General features: G+C 38.2%; 1 protein-coding gene across 1 annotated transcript in view; it reads left to right on the top strand.

Annotated features, from left to right (window-relative positions):
* MDFIC (MyoD family inhibitor domain containing) overlaps nt 1-15,011 on the top strand; it is a 95,630-nt gene extending 80,619 nt beyond the window's left edge. Inside the window, 1 exon segment of the mRNA XM_062195435.1 lies at nt 12,348-15,011. Coding sequence (XP_062051419.1) covers nt 12,348-12,595 — 248 coding nt within the window. The 3' untranslated portion in view covers nt 12,596-15,011.
* The last annotated feature ends 10,968 nt before the right edge of the window (nt 15,012-25,979 follow it).

The following is a 25,979-nucleotide window of genomic DNA, read 5'->3' as shown; positions in this document are numbered from 1 at the left end:
CAAGAATATTCATCCGTGGGAACTGCTCAGTCCTTTGGATTACAAAGGTGCTGTTTGGACTGTTGTTGAGCTGTGGTTGGTCGAGTGCCTGGAGAATTGTGAATGATCCCAGTCCTGCGAGTATTGTAGGCCCCAGTGCAGATTCTGTCAGCTCCTGTTCCTGTGACTGTGTACTCCCACGAGCTGCCATGCACTGTCAAGGTGAAGTGGCCAACTCCACGGGTCTCTGCAACACGCTAATGTCTGTAACTATCATCAGCCATGGCCAGGGTGAAATTTCCCTCATCCTTGTCATCACCACTGTAACATTTTGCAGGATCACTCAGTTAGGTACAGTATATATTTTTTTTCATAACATGCTGATCTGTTTTCATAACATACTTTGCACAGTTTATAAATAAAGGACAAATAAGAGGTGAGGTCAAAATGTGAATTGTGTAAAAACCACAGTTAGAAAAATGAAATTAGAGAAAATATTAAGTCAAGCATTTCACAGAAATTTTGCACACTTTCATTAGCACTAGAGAATTTATTTTCATGTGTTTTGCCCTAACCATAAAAGTTATTGTTACCAATTTGAGTAGACTGTTCAACATTGATTTTTTTTCTAGGACAAAGTTTTTAAGAGCTATAGCAGGGGCCAGCATTGTGGCACAGTGAGTCAAGCTGCTACAATTCCAACATCCTATTAGGACAGCCAGTTTGAGTCTTGGCTATTCTGCTTCTGATACATCTCCGTGCTAATGTGCCTGGGAGGGCAGCAGATAATGATGGTCCAAGTACTTGGGCCCTTACCATTTACATGAGAGACCTAGATGGGGCTGCAGTTTCCTTTCTTTGGCTTGGACCAGCCCTGGCCATGGCAGCCATCTAGGGGAATGAACCAGTGGATGGAAGATACCTCCTCCCTTCCCGATCTCTCCCCCTACCCTTCTTTCTTGGTGTGTATCTATGTGTCACTATCTCCTTCAAATAAATCTATGTCCTTAACAAAAAACTAAAATTGATTTCATTATCCAAAAATTCTGTTAAGCCTTATTAATATCAACTTGTTGCATGAGAGATATTTCACTGGCCAACTTAAGAGTCAGCTCTGAGTAGGTTCAAGTAAAGTATAGTCTTGCTGTATTTTTGCTTTCTAGCTTCTGGAGAAAAAAATTGATAAGAATTCAATATGGAAAAAATAGATTATCATTTTTGAGTCTTCTGCTGTAGCCAAAAATAAGATTACAGATTCTTTCCTACAGATTTCTGCTCCAGTCTTTATAAAATCTGTTTCTTAGAATTGCCTCCTTGATTTTTTTTTTAATTTGTGTTGAAGTGTTAGAGCCATATGAACAGAGCTTTTCACAAATCTCCCTAGATTAAAAGAGAATGATGCCAAGTCATGATGAGGGTGAATGGAACTTAGTTGGATGTAAAATAAATATTGTGCCACCATCATCATTACTATCATCATAATATTAAGTACTTGCATATGAAGTCCTTGATACAACATTAACTCTTTCCATCATCATCATAACTATGAGGAAAGTAATATTATTATATTATTATTATTATTCATAGTATCAAATTTGTGATCTCAAAATGTTGTAGAGGGAGTGAGCTTTTTGCCTAGCTATTGAGATGCCCATTAAGACACCTTCATCCCATATCAGAGTTCCTGAGTTCCATCCCTAGCTCTGGCTTCTGACTCCATCTAACTGCTTATGCTGACCCTGGGAAGTAGCAGTGATGGCGCAAGTAATTGGCTTTGCACCACCCACATAGGAGTCCCAGGTAGAATTCCTGGGCTTCTGATTTTATCCCAGGCCCATCCTCAGCTTCTTTAAACAATTGGTGAGTGAAGTAGTGGATGTAATCACATTCTCTCATTCTTTCTCTCTCTATTTCTCTCTCTCTGTCTATGTGTCTCCTGTCTCTCTGCCTCACAAATAATTTAAAAAAAATAGTGTTGTAAAATGAATATAAATTTTTTTTTTGTCTTTGGTTCCCTTCTGTCTGCCCAAATACCAATTTTATGTATAAATTTTTACAGCATACCAATTATTTAATTGGGTTCTTGGTAAGAAATTTAGAACACCAATTTGTGAGGCTAAATTCCATTTGTTAGAACAAGAAAGGATTGCAGGTGGAACGGGGGCTGAGGAAAACTTTGATTTTGGGGGAACTTTGCAAGCCCACAGCTCTCCAGTTAACGTTGGGCTACTCTGTAAACACATACTCCCCTTTCTGTGTTGAAGATCACACCTTCCTGGTAGCTGGGCTTCTACAGGTGCTTCTTGGTATAGTAAGCATCAGATGATCTGGGGTGTTTATGCTATTGATCTCACTTTTTATGGAGATGATGATGGCACATTCCTGGTGTGTTCTATGCAGAGGAACTCAACAGAGGGAGGGAAAGAAGTTCAGTCACAGGTAGGAAGCCACTGCTCATCTGCGTCAGTAAAAGTCAACTCCTTCCTCTGTGCTACCCACTGGGGATGATGGACATGGTTTGGAGCTCAGTTACTTATACTCAGGGTTTGGTGTTGTGTCTCATCAGCTTTCGAAGGGCATTTAGTTGGATCATGTCTGGGTATTTCACAAATCCTAGCCACCCAGGTCACAGCATTCTTGTCAACACCAAATGTGACAGTAGCAAGGATATTCTTTGTTTTCTTTTCAATCCTGTATTTAGTGGATAAGGACTTTCTCTTAGTATTTGGCTACTCAGCTTTTGCATCTGCCATCTTTCAAGATGGGGAAAGAGCTACACATACGGTTTAAGAAAACCCCTCAGATAACGACGTGTTTCCTTGGCTTCAGTTTTCTGGGTTAAGCTTTTGGGAGACAAAAAGTATTTTGATACCTATGCTATCTTATAGACTTTGTAAAATGCGACTTTTAAGAGAACTATCTACACCACTGCTTCAGTTAAGTCAAGACCAGTGATTCAGGATCAGTTCTCTCCGGGAGTTTGGAATATTTAATGAAACAGCCACAGATCAGGTAAAATGATAAATGAGTAAGAGAAGCAAAAACTCCATGCCATCCCCTTGATGTAGTTTAAAAAACGAATTTACCACCCATAGGCCAGGGATGGATGACGTTTGCTGGGAAGGTCAGTGGGGAGTCCCTTCATGGGAGTGGGACGACAGTGCTGTTTCTGTCAGAGATGGTTTGAGTTCATTGGGAGGATAGATAACAGTAAAGATTATTGTTCACTTTCCCAGAGCGTGGTCTTCTTTGTGCTGCAGTGGAAATGTGGCTCTTCTCCAGCCTTCTTTTCACCTCCTGACCTATCTCACTTTCTTCCCCATTAGGAAAATGTTGACTCTATTCTGGCTAAGGCACTTGGCCACTTGGGACAGCCGTCAGCCAGAGGGTTCTGTGTAGGAGGCACACTGCAGGCCAGTTTATTCAGGCAGCAGGTCAGTCTAAGGCTGTCGGCCAGCAACGCTGTGCGTCCTCTGTCTTGGAGGCATGGAGCTACTTGGAGCTGCGCTACCGTGCAGAATGAGTAAATATTTCCCAGCCCCACACACACTTGAGGAGCAGAACTCCCTGGAGAAGACTGTCCTGGCCCTCACAGCTGGATTTGCACAGAGGCTGGATACTCAGCCTTCTCGGCTGTGATTCAAGATAACCAAAGCCCACTTCCAGGCTGCTTTTGGACTCTGTATTGAGAAACCACAGTCACAGGAAAGCAGTATCTGGGAAGAGGAATGCCTCCACCCAGCTGGGCCCTGCATAACAGGTATCATCCCACCGCCGGGCAGATGTGAATCTTAGCAGCTGAAGGACAGGGAACAACTGTGAGTGCCCTGGAGCTTTGCTGGTGAAGCTACAGAGTCAGGTTTGAGCTCAAAGCAGTTTCCTAAATTGCTAATTCCACGTAACAGTGATTGCTCATGTTCCAATCTGCAGCTGCTTTTTGGCATATTGTTAGTCTGTCAGATTCTAAAGAACCTTCTTCTCAGAATATAGTTTACATTGACAGGGACCTGATTAAGAAAGTATTTTCAAGCATTTTAAGTCATAGGAAGCTGTATTATAGATTAGTTAAGATAAGATACATACAATCTGTATTCACTCCAAAAAAAAAAGCTGATCGTTCTCAGAATTTGCTGGGCCGTGTCCCTGTCTGTGTTCCAATTCAGCTGCTTGGTATCTTTGTTCCAAGAAATTCAGAGCACCTGTCACACCACATCTCAAAGGGTGGAAACGAAAGAAACATAAAAGAGTTGTTTAGAGCAGAGCTGAGTTTATTGTGCAAATAGTTTCTTGGTGGCTGTTTTTCTGGTTTCCCTTTGCTGTCACAAGCTACTCTCCTCCAATTTCCTAGTGATTTCTGGTCACATACTGATTGGGTAAATCAATTTGGGGTAATTCATTATAAACTGACATCTATGGAAACAAAACTTCAGTCTCATTTTAAGCAAAGCAAAGCTCCTTGGATGGGACACAGACATTTTCGGCCAGTACCTATGAGACGGCGAGGTCGGTTTCCGTTGTTACCTTCCTAGCTCTGAGGAGCTAGTAGCTCTCCAGGTGTGCCAGCTGCAGGGCCGTCACACGGATAGCCTCTCCCAGGACTCAGAGACTCAGTTGTGTCCGCAGTCACTCATGACAGTGTTTTTAGCTGTGGTTTGCTTTTCAGATCCAGTGCTGTGCTAGAAACTTTCTTTCATGCTTTCTTTATAGCTGCTTGGCTGCCAGTGTGTTTCTTTGTTTCCCTCAATTTACAGTAGCTGTCAGTCTTGTGCTGAGTTCTCCTCTCAGTACGCCGAATTGTGCAATTCTGGCTTGGCCCAGATTAAGACAGGATAGGCTTCCTTCCTGGAACCCAGTTGGCTTCTCAAAGGTTAAACACTTTTGGCAAAAACTGCAAATAATGACTGAATAAAACCATAAAAACTAAAAACCTCAAGAACAGGAGGAGAAAGAATTATTTCTGACGGTGAACCACATGGATACAGAGAACCGGTCTTTCTGAAAGTTTGTTTCTCTACTACAATCTTCTTGGATTGGATCACTCTTGCAGTCTCTTTATGCTTCAGTTTCCCTGTCTTTTGTGACCGTCAGTGCCCCTTGGCAGTGTGGGGCAGGAACCATTGCAATTACTTCATAGTTTATTGTAGCCTTTTCATCAGTTGAGCTCCTCTTTAAAGAATACAACTTGAAAAAAGATAAAACGTGTGGTAAGAATAGAAACCAGATAATTGCTTTGATTTGATGTAACTTAGGGATCCATTTCTTGTTGTTGCCATTTCTAGATGTGTTACTACATATAAAGCACATAAAATGGGTGTATTTCTATGGATATACTGTGTTTAATAGCTCTGTAATCTTTAAGATGCATTTTGGTTTGTGGCTTCTTTGGGTGCCTGTTAATAGATTAGGTTTTTCTGAGTATGTCAAAGTGGTTTCCTAGTAAATTATGTAGGGTCTGTGTTTTAAAACAATGATTATTTTTATGTTTTATATTTATATAGATAGCTTAGCCTTTGGGGTGTCTACCATTAATTTTACCACTAGTATTCCTATGAATTGTCCACATTGCTTTGGTATATACAACTGTGGCCCTTAATTTTTATGTTTCAGGTTTTCTGAGGTATTTCTTTAGACTGAAACATCATCTGCTTCCAGGTTGCCAACCCTCTGCTGCCTATTTCAATAATGTGGCCAGTAATTTAATAGTTCTCCAACTCAGTGATGACCCTGCTCTTACTTATTTAGTGTTAACATTTACTGTGAACTCTTCATTAAACTCTAAGGTCAGAATAATCCTTAGAAAGGAAAATGAACATGAATGAAAACTAAAAACAAGTAGATAATGATGTGCACATTGTGGTGCTATGAGCTCGTCACTGCTTGGGATGCCTGCATCCCATATCAGAGTGTCTGGAACTGAGTCCCACTCTGCTGCTGCTTTGCTTAATTCTATAGGATACTTTTTTAAAAACTTGGTACAACTTATTTTATTTTTAAATGTTCATTAGTATAAAGATAAAAATTTCATTTATTGCACAGATACAATTTTAAGAAGATAACTGTACTTGCCTCCTTTCCTCCCTTCCTGACTCCTCCTTCCCTTTCTTTTTTCCTTTAGTTTTTGCAATAACATGTTTTTTTTATTTCATATATACAGTTTTAAGAGCATAATGCTTCCCACCAGATCCCCCCTCCCTCCCTCATTCCCATCCTTCCACCTCCTTTTCTTACTTGCATTTAATTTTTACAATGACATACTTTCACTTTTCATTGTAATCACAAGCTTAACCTTTCACCAAATAAGGAATTCAACAGTATTAAGTAGAACAACCACTGTTTCTCAAGAATATATACAAGGGCTATCAACAGCAGTCAAATATCAAAATGTCAATTTCACTCATATACATTACAGTTTTTTCTATTCTACATATTAGTTACCACAAATCAGAGAAACATATGATATATGATTTTTTGGGACTGTTAATGGATACCCTGGGATGCAGCATATGATGCTTCAACTACTTGTATCCCTGCCAACCATGTGGGATACTCAGATTTTAGTTTATGGCTCCTGGCTTCAGTCTGACCTAGCCCAGGTGTTGTGGGCATTTCAGGAATGAACCAGCTGATGGAAGATTCTCTCTCTTTCTCTCCCCCAACCCCATCTATGTGTGTCTTTCTCTCTCTACCTTTTAAAAAACAAAATTAAAAATAAATCAGTCTCTGCCTTGGTAAACTGAGGATAAAACCAGTACTCACTACTTCCTAGGAATGTTATTGGAATTAAGTGGATCAATATCTATAAAGACTTTAAAACAGAATTTAGTGCAAAATTAGGTTTATAATTTTTATAGAGTCATGAAAATATCTCTTCTCTTAAGTTAACATATTTCTTAATTTTGAAAACATGAAATAAATATGCTTTCTGCATTGATACTAGATGGCCCATTCTATGTAAAGCAACTGTGTTAGTTATAATGATCAGTTTATGTTATAGGAGGTAGATTCAAAAAAAGTGTTAGATTAACTTAGAGCCAACAGCATTTTCTAAAATCACTTTCTTTGTCTACTAAAAGTAAAATGACATTTTAGCAGACTTAAATTAATTTGTAGATCTCACTGGCTTGAAGTAGGAATTTAGACAGATTCATTTCTTGGCTTAGGGCTTTTAATTTCTGTTGACATCTGTCTTTGTAGTCGAAGATCTGGAAGACATGAATTCTCAGATGAATATACCCTATGAGCAGCATGAATTGTTTAGTTAGGAATGTCACTTTGCTTATTGGTTTCTACCCACTTTCTGCATGTAAGCATGACTGGACTCCCTTGGTTTGAATCAGACACCAAAACATTTTGTTTCTTTCTGCCACCAAACCGTGTCAATGCCTCCTCTTCTTCTCACTGATTAATTTGTGAAATCTGTCCATCTGCCTCTTAACTTCTTTAGCAAGGTAATTCCATATCTTCAGCTAACTACAAGAATTGATGTGTATTTCCGTTCATCACCCAAACTCTCAAGGTTTAAAGATGAACTTGTCCCCTGTTGTTATTTTTACTAAAGAAAATTACATACTTAGAGAGGAAATCATATTTGACAAAGGACTGCTATCTTGAATGCATGAAAAACTTCTGAAAATCAACAAGAAAAAGAACAAACTCAATAGAAAAACTGCTTGAGTGTGAAATACATCTTGTGGTAAACTCTGTGAACACATTTTTTTATAAAAGATTTATTTTATTTACTTGAAAAACAGAGTTACAGAGCTAGGTAGAGCCAGAGAAGAGAAAGAGGTCTTCCATCTGCTGGTTCACTCCCCAAATGACTGCAGCAGCCAGAGAAGAGCTGATATGAAGCTAAAAGCCAAGAGCTTCATCCAGGTCTCCCATGCAGGTGCAGGGGCCCAAGGACTTGGACCATCTTCTACTGCTTTCCCAGGCCATACCAGAGAGCTGTATTGGAAGAGGAGCAGACGGGACTGGAACCAACGCCCATATGGGATGCAGGAACTGCAGGCTGGGGCTTTAACCCACTGTGCCACAGTACCGGCCCCCTGAATATATATTTTATTTTTTTAAAGATTTATTTTATTTATTTGAAAGACAGAGTTACAGAGAAAGGTAGAGAGAGAGAGAGGTCTTCCATCCGCTGCAATGGCTGGAGCTGCACTGATCCAAAGCCAAGAGCCAGGAGTGTCTTCTGGGTCTCCCAAGTGGGTGCAAAGGCCCAAGGACTTGGGCCATCCTCCACTGCTATCCCAGGCCATAGCAGAGAGCTGGATAGGAAGAGGAGCAGCCGGGACTAGAACTGGCGCCCATATGGGATGCCAGCGCTTCAGGCCAGGGCTTTAACCCACTGCGACACAGCGCCCGCCCCTGAACACATATTTTAAAGAAGAGGAAAACATGGATGGCCAATGTAAAACGATATCCAGAATCATTGGTAAACAGGAAAGGCAAAGTGAAATCATCATAGGATGTCATTTCACACACAGCTAACTGGCATAAATATTAAAGTGCATCCATTTCAAAGCTTGGTGAGAATATGGAGTAAATGGAAGTTCAGTGTGTTTGGTTAGTGGGAGTAAATTTTGGAACAACCCTTTTGGGAATGTATAGACATTACCAAATAAATAATAACATAGGCAATCCTGCAGTGCAACAGTTCTACTACTTATTTGACATGTGTATACCAGGTGACTTGCCAAAAAGTGTTTGAAATATAAATATTTAGAAGAGGAGAAATGCTGAAAACATGAAAAATGCCCATAAATAATGGAATGAACAAGTCAGTTGTGGTATATTAATTCAAAAGAATCCAAACACCTGGAATATGAGTGAACTACACATCTATTAAGTGACATGAGTGAATCTGAAATACATTATGTTGAACAAAAACTGCTACTTACACATGAATTCACACAGTGCAGTTTCTATTCTTTAGAGGTAGGGATATTTAGACATACACTGTTACTATAGAATCCAATGAAAAACAGGCGAAATGTTCACTCAGTATTCAAAACAGTGAGTATCTCTTGAGATAGGAATATATAGGAAAAGCTAGCTTAAAAAAAATTAGAGCTCTCGATTTCTAAGGCTGAGTGTGACAAACATGCTTTCCCCTTTAAAATTGATAAACCCATTACATACAAGGGTACTTCAAAAAGTTTGTTGAAAATTTAATTAAAACGTTATTTTGGTGCAAAAATTTTTGAAATCTATGCATACAAGGAGTCTTCAGAAGGTTCATGGAAAATGCATATTATGAAAAAAGATATGCATGAGTTTCAAAACTTTTTTTTACCAAAAATAAACCTATTGTTTGTTTGTTTTTCTGCAAAATTTTTTTCTGCAAATGAAGTTCTCTCATATATACTTCTATGTAGAATGTCTTTCTATAATTTGTATGTGAAGAATCGACATGTTCAGTGGCCATTCTGAGGGTTTTAAGAACATTCAGTTAAAAGTTACCCAGTGTCCAGTAGGCCTTTGTAAATTCCTTCTCTATCATGAAATTAAAGACATGCCACAGTGCAATCATAGAAAGTGAAATTCTTGGGGCTGGCGCCGGGGCTCACTTGTTTAATCCTCTGCCTGCAGCGCCAGCATCCCATATGGGTGCTGGATTCTAGTCACGGCTGCTCTTCTTCCAGTCCAGCTCTCTGCTGTGGCCCGGGAGGGCAGTGGAGGATGGCCCAAGTGCTTGGGCCCCTGCACCCGCATGGGAGACCATGAAGAACCACCTGGCTCCTGGCTTCGGATCGGCACAGCTCTGGCCATAGCGGCCATTTGGGGAGTAAACCAACAGAAGGAAGACCTTTCTCTCTGTCTTCTCTCTCTCACTGTCTATAACTCTACCTGTCAAAAAAAAAAAAAAAAGTGAAATTCTTGATGAACTATTTTATAATTAGTTAACATAGGATTTGTTTGACAGCCCAGTGAATAAGCGGCTTGTTACCAGTTAAACACTGTTTTTCTAATAATAATAAAACCAATTATAACATTTCAAGTATTTTACAAATTATAATGACAATTTAATCCTGGAAGGGCCCAGCTAAACAGAGACATATAAAACAGATATTAGGATGAAAGTTTCCAGAAAGAACATAGACAGAGGGGAACCATGGCATTCTCTGTAGAAACCCAGAACAGGGGCCGTCGCTGTGGCTTAGTGGGTTAAAGCCCTGGCCAGAAGCACCAGCATCCCGTATGGGCGCTGGTTCTAGTCCCGGCTGCTCCTTTTCCCAACCAGCTCTCTGCTGTGGTCTGGGAAAGCAGAAGATGACCCAAGTCCTTGGCTCCTGCACCCGCATGGGAGACCTGAAAGAAGCTCCTGGCTCCTGGCTCCTGGCTTTGGATCAGCACAGCTCCAGCTGTTGCGGCTATCTGGGGAGTGAACCATCGGATGGAAGACCTCTCTCTGTCTCCTCTCTCTCTCTGCCTCTCCTCTCTCTGTGTAACTCTGACTTTCATATAAATAAATAAATCTTAAAAAAAAAAAAAAAGAAACCCAGAACTTTTCAAGTACATGGAATTGTACACTCATAGGTTGATTTGTCCTGAAATTATTGGATGCTAAAAGAAAATAAACATTAGGGGAAGATTGGGAGGCTTGGAGACTTTAACATCTAAATGAACTTTTTCCATTTGCCCCATGGATGATCATATATAAGAATGGACTTGGCGCTGAAAAGAATGAAAGACTGATCTATTCTTTTAGGCTTTAAATCTACAAACAACTCTGGGGTTTCCCATTTGAGTTCTTGTTTGACCCTCTCCCCTTTTTGTCATCTGGCATGTAGAGAATGACTTTGTGTTTCCCCACTGCTTCTTTTCACCCACTGAATTCTCTACAGAGTTAGAGACTGCAGGGAAAAGGGGATGTTCGGTGAATTGGGAGTTTATGCTCAGGTGGTTAGGGGTAGGCCTGCAGAGTTGAGGGAACACCCAGATACTTTGGTGTTTGCTTGTTTGGGGATGCTGTCAATTCCTAGCTATATGTAGAGTTATATGGTATTATATAGAGAGGAGTATTCTTGTCTATTATAGCAGGCTTCCAAGCAAGCTGATTATTTCCCCTGCATCTGTGGTTTTCTCAGTTTGTTGAAATTCCATTCAAGGCTTTCAGTTTTAGTGCCAAATATAGAAATGCAAAGAACATGTGACAGTAAAATGAGGGTGGGGTTGTTGTGTGTTGCTGCTGTTGTAGGATATGAAATCCCTTATTAAAATATATATCATACAACATACACAAAAAGGAAAACCATCCTATAAAGTAAACCAGAAAAATGAGGATAAAAGTATTCAAAGAAAATGGAATTAAATGAAGTTTATTTTGGTGCAAAAACTTTTTAAATCTAAGCATAGTTTTCTGCTAATATGTATTTTCCATAAACATTTTGAAGGTCTCTGTACTTCCAGTAAAAATGCACAAACATTTTTAATACTGGACAAATGTCATAAACAGAGGTCTTAAATGCTTTTAGACTTTCAGAAATATAAATTTCCTTCAACTTCTCCTCCTATTTGCCCAAGAATTCCAAAAGAAAGAACTGCAGAATATGTACACAAAGCTTATTAAATTATAATTTGCTTAATTCCTTTTTTTTTTTATCAATTAGTAAAGTTTGTTTAGAGAGGCATCATTAGTTGTGTCTCAGGAAATAACAGAGATAGAAGGTATTTTGCCACCAAAGGAAGTGGGAAACCACTGTTACTCTGTTCTTATTCCTATTGGCTAAGGTGCACGTTCCTTTGTTGGAAATAGGAAGAACTTTTCCAGAAACAATGCGTCTCATCACTTTTGTTTAAATTCTTGTGAAATAAAAAAATTGAAAAATATGAAAATAAGTCAATTGGAGAGTCAAACATGTGGATCCTAGTTTAATGAATTCTAGTTTAATGAATTAAGTATTCAATAATATATCGATCATTTCTTATTTATGCCTTATTCTTTTTAAATTTGGAGCATGTATGTGGCGCAACTGAAGGAAATTTCTGTTTCTCAAAGGTGTTAAAACATTATGGGATTGTTTTATCCTAGTGTGGTAAAGAGGAATAGCATATAGAAGAGACTGGTTAAAAAAAAATCAGAAGTGGATGGACCACACAATGGTGTAGTAGAATGATAATCTTAAGACACGTGGACAAGTACACACACCTATAATATTTTTTTTGAGTGTAGTATTTGCTTCTGAAGATCTCTCATCTATAACCCCTTTTTTGAGTATTCAGCTCACAAAAATCTTCTAGAGATGAATGTCCTGGGGGTTGTGTGTTGTTTACTTGATAAGTTCTTATTCAGTCTGCTGATGCTGTATATTTTGTGTTCCTTTTTTTCTCACTATGTGGTGGCCTCACGACTGACAACACAGATTGTTGTGTCCACTGTATCCTGGCATGCTTGTTCTGTGAATTCCTGACCCTCTGCAATATTGTCCTGGGACAAGCTTCGTGTGGCATCTGCACCTCGGAAGCCTGCTGCTGCTGCTGTGGGGACGAAATGGGGGATGACTGTAACTGCCCTTGCGACCTGGATTGTGGCATCATGGATGCCTGTTGTGAATCATCAGACTGTTTGGAAATCTGTATGGAATGCTGTGGAATTTGTTTTCCTTCGTAAATATTTATCTTTTGTTTGTGTTAAAACTGGAGAACATTTTCAACTTTCTCTTAAGGGGAAAGAGAGACACATGGTAAGACTTTCATGCAGCAACCCAGTATTTGCACTGTTAACTCATTATTTTAAGTAGTCTCTGAAAGCCTGTTCTCTCACCAAATCTACGTGGTTTAATATGTGAAAATTCAATTCCTAACTACGTCTTTTAAACTTCTTAATAGGCTACAATACTTGAGGGACACAGCACATTCCCCTCAATTATTAAATCTCTCCTCCTTTTTGTTGGTGTTTCTATTTCTTCTAACCATTCTCAGGAGCTCTTTGCTCCCTGTATATTATTTCTCAGTGGGTATTTAAGCTGGACAGTTTATTTTTGATGTTTATCTCGTAGTGGTTAAAAGTAAGCATCCTTTGTTTTAAAGTAACTTTGAAAAGCAAGCCCATACAATACTTGGGCACCCAGTGTTGCTGGCCGGGCTCTCCTCTCGTCTTCCCCACCTGTCCCGCAGACCCGAAGGCCTACTGTGTGTGCTTTCCTGCACTGGCTGCAGAGATGGCTGTCTTTTCTCTGCCGTCCACAGGGGTGTGCAGTTCAGCAGAGGAAAGACGCCCTTAAAGGATGAACCACAGCACAAGGCACACAGAAGTGAGGGTGATGAGAGCGAACTCCGAGGGCCCTAGGAATACCCAGAGAAGAGCTGCCAGGATATTCAGGGGATGTGGCGTTTGAAGAGACCTCTTCAATGTGGGAGTCATCTGCTACTTGAATGAGATCTTTAGATTTAGGGCAAAGTTTAGGTGGACAGCTTGAACTGTGTGTGCCCTCATCCATTTAAAAGAAAAACGCCTTCAGCATACATTTTTTTTTTTTTTAGTTGCAGGAAAACATCCTTTTTTAAAACTATTAAAATTTAAATTGTCCCAAGTTATGCATTTTCTTACACAAAATTGAAATGAAAAGATAATACCTAATTAAGACATCTTTATTTTTTAAGGAATAGAGTACTTTTGCCAAATTTAAATTAGGAGATATTTTATATTAAAATCTCAGTCTTACAATTTTGTTTTCCTAAAAAGTTTTCTATTATTTGAAGAGCTTTCAGTCTGTTGGAGAGAGGTTGTTGTTTGCTTAATTGTTTTTCTTAGCCAGTGTTGTATTTTATGAATACAAACCATTCCTTCCAGTGCATTGGGAATCTAGATATCTACTATGACCAAATTTCAGGATTGTACTTTTATGTTAGGTTAAGCCAATATGTCATGTTATGAAGATCCTTAAGTATTTAAAAAAAGTCAATTGCAAGACTAATTATGAGTTACTGAGACATGAAAACTGTATAGGTCAGATGAAAAGGGGAGTAAGTTTCCATACTCTTTGCTCTCCTTCTGAGTTCAGTCACTCCAAAATTGTACTTCAATTCGACTTCATGTAATTCCTTGGAGAAGTTTTACAAATGTCCTTTACAATTAATGGTTATTTTCAGCTCCTCTGTCCAAAATCAAATTGTTAATAACAGCAAAATTATATTTTTCAGAAGTCTTTAGCAAAACTATCCATTTTATGAGAGTTTTTTAAACTGAAGAGTGGGAATGTCACCTATGTTTCTTTTCTTTGAAATAAAACCTAGTTTCTAGTTATGTGAATATAATTACTATAAAGGCTCAAAAAGAAAAAAAGTTAGCAAATTATTGAATCCTCCTTTGCATGTTATTTACACACACACACACAAACACACATATGCACACCTTTAAATCGTTGAGTTTAAATAGAATTCTCGTAAACAGCTGTCTTCCTTTTCCTCCCCTCATATGCACCTTGCATTTGTACATTAAATATAAGGAAACCTTTGTCCCATTTCACAGATACCAGAATCTGAATATTTACATATGCCAGAGGTCAACTCTTGTTTATGCATCAGGGTGTAAGAATATCATCTGTTTATAGACATAAAAAGTCTCCTGATGATCTGGAATTGTTAAATATTGGAGCTTTTATCCTGCAAAAATTTTCAACCAAGCGGTTGATATTTAAATGTATCCTGTTACTATTTGTGATGAAAATATTAACACATTTGAAATAACGTTTCTCTGTAGCAGAGAACATAAATAGATATCAGAATTTATTTTCATATTTATACTGTAGTATTTTTCCTCTGTTGTCTATGCCAGGCAGTCATTCCATAAATCATTTTGTAGAGTTTAAAGAAAAAAGAAAAGTAGGCAAATGTGAATATAGTTTCCATATATTTTAGAATTTCTATAAGTAAAATGGTTTGTTGACTTATATGGAAATCATGACTAAATGCTATAATTTACAGTTAATAGATTTGATCTCTTTTTAAATGTGGGAACTTAAATATTTTTAAACTGGACCTGTGTTATCCTAATACACTATTTTGAAATAAACAAATGACTTCTTTATTGTGCTCTTGCCTACTTTCATATCTAATTGATATATTGACTTACATTTGAATGGATTTGATTGTAGTTTACAATCTGAGGTTTTTCTTTATCCTGTGATATCTTTTTCTGAAGATTTCATGGTTTCCTTGTGTAAATCATATGACTCATGTCCATAAATGAACTATGAAATATATCAGTCACTATGGTACAAAGCATAATTGAAGTATATGAAAGCATAATTTAAAAAAATTTACAGTATATCAACGTACCAGTTTTCACCCTTTTTTGTCAATTGATTTAATTTGTTTACTTTGAAATAATATTTCAACATAAAAACTGAGGTGAATTTTTATGTATGCTAAGATAGAACACTGAGTTAAAATGTTCAGATATCTACAAAATTGGATTCAATGAATTTCACACAAAAGTAAATCCTAGGAAGTATTTCCATCTAGAATTTTCAATGAAATAATTTTTGGAAAAGTTTTACAGTAAGTATTTAACGAAAACAGTACAATATAACTTCAGCAATACAGAGTGGCCTTTTACTTAGAAAAATAATAATTTCATTTTTTGTGTTCTTGACACTGTATCAACCGTAACCATTCTCCTCACCTGAATACTCAGTGTTATCTGAGCAGTTTAAGGAGTAACCAAGGCAACCTTATGTAATAACTTTACATTCTTTATCCAGACAAACTCTATCAGGGCCCTAGATTCTGATGTTATAAATGTCAAACGTCATTGCCTAGCATAAATAACACTTGAGCCCAGAAACACTGTGGCCACCTTTTGAATGCTAGTTAAAGGCTTAGGTTTACCCAAGTGCCTAACAAATATGTTTGATTATTAATAAGATTATTATTCAAATTATTCAAAACCTTTATGCCCTTTCCAATTACTTACGATTTGTTGGCCTGCAGGATTGCTGCATCTAATCTGACAGGCAAAATAAAATTTTGTCAACTACTATAGTACCAGCTTTTCTTTTCCTTTTATACTGATGCAGTAGAGCCTACCTTTTTTGTGTCAAGTAATGGTTACTATATTGATAGAGTTTATCCTGCACTCATTATTTATACTTTTAATCAGCAGTTGGGTATCACAAGGGATTCCTTTCAATCCTTCACCTCATGTGCCCCTATAACCAGGAAGTGTAAAGTGAATGTTTTTTCTGCTTGGATTGGTACTGGGAACTGCCAGAAAGCCATTTAATCCTAAGGAAGCTTCAACTCTGGCACCACCAATTAAAATCCAATCTTTCTAATTGTATGGTTACTAATACTTACATCCTGTTAAAGAGGACTTTTAGAGGATTTGGCAGGGGTCATGGAGAGGGATAGCACAATAGTCTGGCCCTAATGTGAAGCTTGAGCTTTACAGACCTTTTCACCTTTTCACTCATTAATAAATTCATCATGAATTTTTAAATTATTTTATTTTGGTGAGAGAATGATGTCCCATCTGTTGATTTTCTCCCTAAATGATTTCAACAGCATTTGAGTCTGGGCCAGGCCAAAGTAGGAACTCAGTCCAGGTCTCCCACAGGGTAGTAGGGATCCAACTACATGAGCCATCACCTGCTGCTTCCCAGGGTCCATGTTAGTAGAAAGCTGGGATGAAGAGTAGAGCTGGGATTTGAACCAGTAACCCTAATATGAGATATGGGCATCCCATGTGAAGTCCTAACTGTGATGGATGTTCACCTTGTAAAATTTGCCATGAACAATACCTCTCTCTTTACTTTAAACAACTATGACCCAAAACATCATGCATGTATAATCAAATTGCCCTGAAGACAATAGGCAATCTGGGACAAGGATCATATACCAAGCCACCTTCTAGAAAACAAAGTCTCTGTGCAAACAGAAATCTGCATCATCACATTTCATCCAACTGAGACATTAGCATGACAGTTTTCATTGAGGCCATAACTCTAGTGCCTAAGCCTTCCAATTGAATAATGACTGGTAGTTTTTTTTTTGTTTGTTTGTTTTTTGTTTTTTTTTGACAGAGTTATATACAGTGAGAGAGAGAGAACACAGAGAGAAAGGTCTTCCTTCTGTTAGTTCACTCCCTAAATGGCTGCTACGGACAGCACAGTGCCGATCCAAAGCCAGGAGCCAGGTGCTTCTTCCTGGTCTCCCATGCGGGTACAGGGGCCCAAACATTTGGGCCATCCTCCGCTGCACTCCCGGGCCACAGCAGAGAGCTGGACTGGAAGAGAAACAACCAGGACTAGAACCCTGGCGCCCATATGGGATGCTGCAGGCAGAGGATTAACCAAGTGAGCCACAGCGCCAGCCCATTGACTGATAGTTTTAATTGCAGTATTTGTTTTTTCATTATTTGTACACTTGCTCTGTCACCTCATCCCATTTTAGTGCTCATTGAAAGAGAAGCATACTTCTCTTAGTTGAGGGGTGACTGTTATAATCATCTCAGAAAACCATCATTTGACAGACTATCAATATGAGGTACAGATGTATGTGTTAAAGACAAAGTATAGCTCTTCAGGCAGGAGTTTTGTAAGGTTTGGTTGAGAATGTAATTACTAGAAAAATGGTAAAAATCAAATTCAAACAAATTCTTTCTAAGTTGAGCTTGAAAAATTGAAAAGGTTCTTAAGTTCTGTCTGATGCATAAAGGGGTAGAAGCAAAGGAATTACATTCCAAAGCCAAGAAAGAGGGTGTACAAAAGCAGCTGATCCACTTGACATAGTTCATAGCCTTTTGCAAAGGAATAAAAGCCTGTTGAGCAGGGAACCAAAAGATCTCATTATAGGATGAAGCCAAGCCATATTAAAGCTTGTGCACTAGTAACTATGTCTAAAAACAGCCTGCTGTTTTATATTGAACCAATACATTTCTTAACTTGGTAGGTTGCAGTGTAAAGATGTACAGAGCCTGTCTGCTGGATGCTATGCCAATTACAGATGTGGCAGAGTGGTGTCAAACACCTACAAACAGTATCACAAGCAATCTTAGAGTGAAACAAAAGAAGTTTAAAAATGTCACCTTAAAACCTCGAAAGCACAGTTCATCGTGTATGTCTGACTCTTAGAGTCCCAAAGTCACCTTTATTATGTAATTTAATGTGGACCTCATATGATCCCTCAATCAAAATGTACTATTCTTTCAAGGACATGAATAGTGCCTGAGAGATAAGGAGAGTATCTGTTAAAAGTAACACTCTCAGATGACAAGGCGTCTGATCAGCTCGCAGAAACTGCATTTTGTTGGTTTCAGGGTAAAGGATGAGTAAAGTATCTGTGAATACATGTTATATTAGATTTTGTTAGATCATCAGAATAATTGGGCATATTTACACAATTACATTTTAGTAAACTATTATGCCAGCTTAACTATAATACATATTCTGGTAAAAGTACATTAAATCACAATCCAAAAGCAATTTAGCTGCTGAGGACATTATTTTTTTTATCTAATTATTCGCAAATTAATGAATAAAATTAAATTCTAATCACTGAAGAAAATGAAGCAATGGTGAGAATCAGAACTGCAGATTAGTTAAAGCAAAGATATGCAATGCATAACAGAATTAAAGCATTTCTTTTATTCAAACTCAGTGCTTAAAAAAGAACAAATCCATCATCTTGAAATTTGACTTGTAGCTTGGCATTAAAAATAATATGAGTAGAATTTTCAGTGGGGTAAGCACAAAACTAGTTCAAGTTGTGTCACTCTCAATTACTGTACTCAGGTGGTGTACCCATTAAAATTCCCACTTGTGGGTTCCGCTCACTATGCAAATGGGGTCATTACCTGGAGAATTTAATTGGTTATGACACTGGGAGTGGGACTTTTCCTTTCAAAATAAACCTACTTACACACAATTTCACTAGAAATTTGATTGTTATATATACTTTGGAATTTTTTGCACTATAAATATTTACTAAAATTAGACTACTCTTACTTATTTCTTACAAATAATGCAAAATGCATTAAATTCCTTTGATATGTTTTTATTTGTTTGTCCACGAAGTTAGTTAGAATAGATCTTTTGTAATGTACAGCTTCTCAAAACATTATAAAAATGTTTTGGGTCTCTTTTAAACCACCCTTCACGTGCATACGCATTTCCAATAAAGGTTTTCACCATTTCATAGTTAACATTTGCTTTTTCATCTCAGTTCCAAATGTTTGATTTGAAAGGCTTCTTGACACCACCCCCCCCCCCTTTTGCCACATGAAAAACAATTTAGCTCAGGCATAAAGTTGCCACTTGGGACCCCCGCATCCTCTTTGAGGGTACCTAGGTTCAGTACTGGCTCTATTTGTAACTCCAGATTCCTGCTGATGTGCACCCTGATGACTCAAGTAGTTGGGTCCCTGTCACTTGTGGGAGACACTGAATGAGGTCCTGGCTCTTGATTTAGGCCTGGCCAACTTCCAGCTCTTGCAGGCTTTTAGGAAGTGAACCAAACAATGGGATCTGATTTATTTCTCTCTACCTTTAAATAAAATGGAAATAAATAAATATTTTTTTAACAAGAGCTACCTTGTTCTTTTAGATGTATTCTATGCATTGCTGAGGCGCCATGTGCATAACACGTGCAAGAGCTTTCTATTTACTGAAAGCACAAAGTGGTACATGAATTTGTTGGTCAGTATTAGAGACACTTCCACCAAAGCCTTGGGATGACTGAATTCAAAGTGAACAAACATCAAATCAGTGTGAACAATGCAGGGTTCCCTACACCCGTCAACTGTTTTCATTGACTATGGCAACTTCAACCGCTGAATCCTGTTTGTAGGTACATAACAAGAATATTGATAATGGTCTGAATTTACAGTGAACACTGAAAATCAGATTATGGTTTGTGGATATAATAGTTAGCTGAACACTGAGGAATTTATTTTCTAGACACTCTTAACAGTCCTTCCCAGGGTGAACTTGAAGTAGGAACAGAGTTGTAGTAAGTATTAATGGGATCATGTCAGAGAAGCATTAACATTTCCTTGAAGGAACAGAGTAATGCCGTCTAAATTTGTATTACTATACCACGTTGTACAACAAGCCAAGATTTTATTACTAGTTTATCTGGACCTAAAGAGAATATTTTTTCTTTAATATAAGAAGAATATTCTAAAATCTGAGGAAAACTCATTCCAATATTATAGAAGAAGAAATACTACAAATTCATAACTGGACTATTGGGCAGGATTTTTAACATCTGTAACTATGGGAAATTTCCCATAGAATATCAAATATGGATCCAACTCTCTGACATTCATTTTTCTATGATATTTCTAATTGTGCCCGGAGGATAAGAAGGGGTTGGCGCATCCAATAAATATAATCATTTACATGCACAGAGCTTCCTTTGAAGTTAATAGGACCTATGGAAAGGGGAGTTATGCACCACGAAAACGAAGTTCAATGTGAATCTAGTTCATTCTTTTTAACATGCAGTGGTATTGCCAACGCGTTTGGATTTTCTTACTGCTTATCTTTCCTTTATATGTGATGTTTAAGTTGGAGTTGAGTGAAGTGCTCCATGTGTAGAGGAAAGATAGGCAAAAAGAGAGGATATGATGATTGGCAAGCATATACCCAGGGACCAGCTTTGTAAGATAGCATCCAGAAGTGATAGGGCCGGTAGAGCTTGTTTAACTTGTCCAACAGGAAACCATATTCATTTTTTTATTTGATCTTCTTAACGTGATGATTCTGTTAGGACATATGTTTTTACTTCCATTTTACAGATGAAAAAATTGGGATAGGTTACTTGAGTTTATTTCCTAAAGTAACATTACTAATTACTGATAGACCTGGGAAATCTAATTTAGACTCCTGGTTCTTTCCATTAGGTCAGTATATTTCCAATGAAATCTTTTTTTCTGTTTATGTAATTCCTTTTTTTAAAAAAAATTCTTTGTTATGAAAGCTTACATATTACTTTATACAGTAAATATGCTCTGCTAAACTCTTATGGGGATATGGGGGGTCAGAAGTCTTGTGCACATTTTTTCTTTTCTCCTATCTGTCCTACTTTGAAGATCTTGACCTGGGCTACAAGAGAGACTGAAAATCATAACTATTTGCAATACTTATATTGCTTTACATGTATGACTCAAAAATCAGGCAGCTCACAATGCATGGCTGTTCTGTATCTCCGTATCAATGATGTCATTTTCCCATAAAAAGGTGAAGAGTCAAGAGTGAATGTTCTTCATGGGATTTGTATTGTTCATTCTCTATCTGTTTTCTGTCTCTGCTTGCTTTTGTGCCTCTCTTTTGCTCTCTAATTTGTAGTTGGCTTTGGCTGATGTTAGGCACTGGCTGAAAATCAGAATGTGAGAGAAGAGAGAGGTTAAATGTTACTTCCTAGTCCACTGCGTAGCCCCCTCCCTGCCCGGTAGTGGTTTGACAGTTGTCGCGTTCCTCCACATATGTGGTTTCTGTACAGTGGCTCCTCTTAGTTACAGTTCCTCCTGCTCCCCTGCATTACCCCTTCAGGCATAGGGAAGTAATGATGTCCCAGTGGCACTAGATCTTTTCCCTGCAAACTCCCTTGTTGGTTCCCTTGCAACTCACTGTTCTTCTACAGTCCCTTTTATTAAACTCTGTTCAATTAGGCCCTGTGAGTTAGCCATCTGTTTCCTTCCAGTACACTGGCTGAATGAGGTGGTGAGGAAGAGTGTGTATGTGCACAAATGTACATATTGTCTGAATCCAGTGTGATTATCATATATTTCTAAGATTTATCAAAATTACATCAGTACTGGCGGTCTTTTGTATGTTTATGTACAGTTAATTGAATATCATATTGCAAAGAACTATACTAGACATTCCATAAATTTACTCTGCAATTTGGGTTCCATGATCATACATTCTTCAAGCTAACAATTGGGAGTAGGGGAGGAAAAGAAAGAGGCCATCATTACCAGAAGTAGTCCCCGAAATTTACAACTGAGTTTCCAAAACTTTAGGATCCCTAGAGGCAATGGTGTTTTCCTTTGTTCTCCAGGACCTGAATTAGATCATCCTAATTATCAACATAAGTAGACCCACAGCAGAAGTACTAGCCTGGAAGTTAATCCCTCTAGAAGTGTACAATTTGGAGAATCCATAGAAATGTAGCTGATGATAACAAATCAAGTTAACATAACACTTATATTCCCTCAGTGCCAAACATTTCCAAACTAAAGTAGGTCCAGTATCAAGTCTTGGACATCCCGTTTTGCTAAGTTAGTAGACTAGCACTATATTAATTCCTGCCCGAGACATTCACCCAGTAAGTAAGGAGCATCTACTGAGCACCTGTGTGGGATGGACCCCAGGCTGGGAGAAATGGTAGCATGGTGGTTGTTGATGGATTCTCAGTTTAGCAAGAAGGAATGCATATTAATTTGAGAGAATTAAAGACAGAAAAGAGACAGGCATAACTGTTATGAGAATAGAATAAGTCTCCCCAAGAGAGTAGAGAAAGTTTGCCTGAAGAGATACGTTCTGAGTGGGATTTGGAGAAAGAGTGACTTCTCATTGGCGTGTTCTGAAGTTGTAGTAATGCAGTCAAGAAGGAAGGTGGGGAGTGTTGGAAGAAGCAGAGGCAAATCAAAAAAGGCAGCACCCTCAGTACCTTGTGAAAAAACCTGGGGCTGTGTCCTGTGGGGAATGTGAAGCCTTCGGAGGATTTTAATGGAGAAGCTGGTGGGATCAAATTTCTATTTTGGGCAGGAGAAGAGCTAATGGATTATGTAGGAGGTGAAGAGGGAACATGAACAGGCTGAAACACTGTGTATTTGTGTATAAACACAAAAAGTGTTGAGGGACTGAACTAATGCACTGATTGTAGGGACAGACAGCAGAGAGAGAACTGAATTAAATTCAACTCTGGAAGAGAACTTTAAAGATGGTCCCAATGGATGTGTTAAATGTGTCCAGTGTTTGCAAACAAATGGAATTATATGAATGTTAAATAAGTTCATATATTTCAGGACACATATTTATGCTTTTGTTAATTTAATTTTGAAGTGCTTTCTAAACGGTGTCACCAATGTTGGAAACCTTTCTTGTAATTTCTATTAGGGTATACCTGGGGGCGTTGGTAGTAGTATGTGGCATTCAGGGTGACCAAGACAGATAAATGCTAGAGTCAAATCTTCAGTTCCTTGGTATGCTAATGTGGTCTCTCAGAGGTAGGCTGGAAAGAAGTATGAGGAAGACAAAGAGCAAGGAGTCAAGGAAAGACAGTATCCAGAGTACCTGGCATCTAAGAGGTATGCTATTACTTGCTGACTTTTTAGTAAATGAGTAAATTAGTGAGTATCTATGCATATGTATGACATGAGTAACTCAATCATATACAGAACTAGCTATATTGTATTCCAAAGCACACTGGATGACAATTACAAGTGTAGTTACTGAAAGAGAGGGAAATTTTCCACTAGGTTATACATACACATGCACACACTGGCTGACCATTTTTTATTTTTATTTTTAATTTTTTTTTGACAGGCAGAGTGGACAGTGAGAGAGAGAGAGACAGAGAGAAAGGTCTTCCTTTTCCATTAGTTCACCCCTCAATGGCCGCTGCGGCCAGCGCACCACGCTGATCCGAAGCCAGGAGCCAGGTGCTTCTCCTGGTCTTCCATGCAGGTGCAGGGCCCAAGGACCTGGGCCGTCCTCCACTGCACTCCCGGGCCACAGCAGAGAGCTAGACAGGAAGAGGAGCGACCGGGACCGAATTCAGTGCCCCGACCGGGACTAGAACCTGGGATGCCAGTGCCACAGGAGGAGGATTAGCCTATTGAGCCGCAGCGCCAGCCTGACCATTTTTAACTAAATCAAATCACTAACCAGTTATTAGGGACTAATTGACTAGTGGAATGATTCATTGCTTACTTGACTTAGTGAATATAACTATTTTCTACCCTAAGTCTTAGCTGCTGTATGACCCCATGTGCCCCAGAAGCTCCGAAGTGAGTAAATCTTCCATCATTGTGTCTTGGTCCTTTTGCACAAATTTATTCAAATTCTCAACAGGGCACATTTCAATTTTTGTTTAATTAGGGAAAATATTAACCCTGAGAGGTTGCGTGATCTGTCTTAAGTTCTCTGTATCACATATCATGTTATCTTAGTCCTAATAAATTGATCAAAATTTACTTTAACTTTTTCATTTTTTACAATAATCCACAAAAAAGATGGTGGAATAGAATTTTTATTTTGCAAAAACATCATTGTGTTAAAATGTAAATATTTTTAAAATATTTAATTGAAATGCACAGTTACAGGGAGAGGAGACAACACACACACACGCACGCACACACACACAGATGATCCATCTGCTGTTCATTCTCCAAATGGCCTAAATGGCCAGTGCTGGGCCAGGCCAAAGCCTATAGCCAGGACTTTCTTCTGGTCTCCTATATAAGTGCAGGACCCAAGCAATGGGGCCACTTTCCACTGCTTTCCCAGTTGTATTAGGAGGGGACTGGCTTAGAAGTAGAACAGATAGAACTCAAACTCCATATGGGATGCCAGCATTGCAGACATCTGCAGCTTAACCCACTATGCCACAATAGCAGCCCCTAGGTTGTAAATATTTCACGTTACAAATATTAATGAAATTTCACAGTCTTTAAAATACAGGTCCTTACCAAGAATAGTAAGGGAGGAGGAGAGACAGTAAGGCAAAAGCAAGCCACTGGGTCCTACTTGTTCCCTGTGGAAGTCACCAGCCCCTGAAGGAGACTTTCACTTTGCATCTGACATCTGCATCATCACATAGGAACTGAGACGTCTTCCTGTTTGTGAAAATATTTACATTGAAATAATTGTTGAAAGTATATGTGATAAGGCAATAGGAATCCAAACCATAAAATGAAAAGTTCAAGTTGCCAGACTCTCAGAAGATTCCATGATTGTTTCTGTTTTGAGTGCCTATGTCCTAAATGAGAGTCACATGCTGAGGCCTTCTGCGTAGTATTAAGTCAAAAGGTTAACATCCATTTGGATGTTCTCTTTTTTAAAGCAAAGCACTCTTTAAGATCTTATACCTAATATATCATAAATTGTATTGAAAGTATAAACATGTTACAGATTTTTAGGCAGAAGTTATTGTAAAACCTATCCACTTTAAACACTCCAGTGCTTAGTGTTGGCATATTAATCATTTCTTCTTTAAAGAAGTCCATGCACAAATAGCTATTTTCATTGGAAGTAAAGTTAGTATTTAATAAGAGTAAAGCTTGAATTTTATGTTTTCTTAAATTTGAACAAATACACAATTTTGAAAAGTATCAAAATGCCTAAATATCTTTGAAACAAAACAGTTATATTTATTTTAAAATTCTCATTATTTGTAGACGGGCAGACTGACTTGGAAAAGTTTTTCTAAATTAAAAAATATGGTGGTTAATACATTGCATAATTATATTCCAGGTTTGCATTAATAAAGTATTATACTTGTAAGTTTCACAACTAGAAGTAGCACTGTGGTTGTCATATATTATAGTACACACAATTTGATTGTTACAGAGTAGACATCTGCCAGAAACATTTCAGTTTAGCATGATGAATTTACCTTAGCCCTGTCAAGAATCACATTACAATGCTAAAGTATTGCTTTGAATATATGTTGAAAAACAGAAGTAAATTTGTTGAGGTAGGGTTTCCAATCCCCTCAGGATCATGTCATTACTGGCATTGTGGCTAGGCACATGTGAGCTCAAGTTCCTCTGTGGGGGATTTACCAATAGTGAATGTCATTCATTTAATCAGGACAGCTAAAGAAAAGATATTGTTGACTGTGGGTGATACAAGGAGTTTATCAGCTTCACAGCAAGGATTCTAGCACACTCAATTTACATAAAAGTATAAGGATCTTTAAAACATAATCCCTTACCAAGCCACTTAAGTATATTCACATGAGAAATTGCTTATCTGCTGCTCTTTTCTGTTAATGGTAAAGTTCTTTGAAAGACTGAGCCCAACTAATAAAGGTTGTCTCAA

Source organism: Lepus europaeus, chromosome 1 (genome assembly GCF_033115175.1).
Source record: "Lepus europaeus isolate LE1 chromosome 1, mLepTim1.pri, whole genome shotgun sequence".
Taxonomy (NCBI): domain Eukaryota; kingdom Metazoa; phylum Chordata; class Mammalia; order Lagomorpha; family Leporidae; genus Lepus; species Lepus europaeus.
The sequence above is the reverse complement of the archived record's forward strand: the minus strand, read 5'-3'. Positions and strand labels throughout refer to the sequence as shown.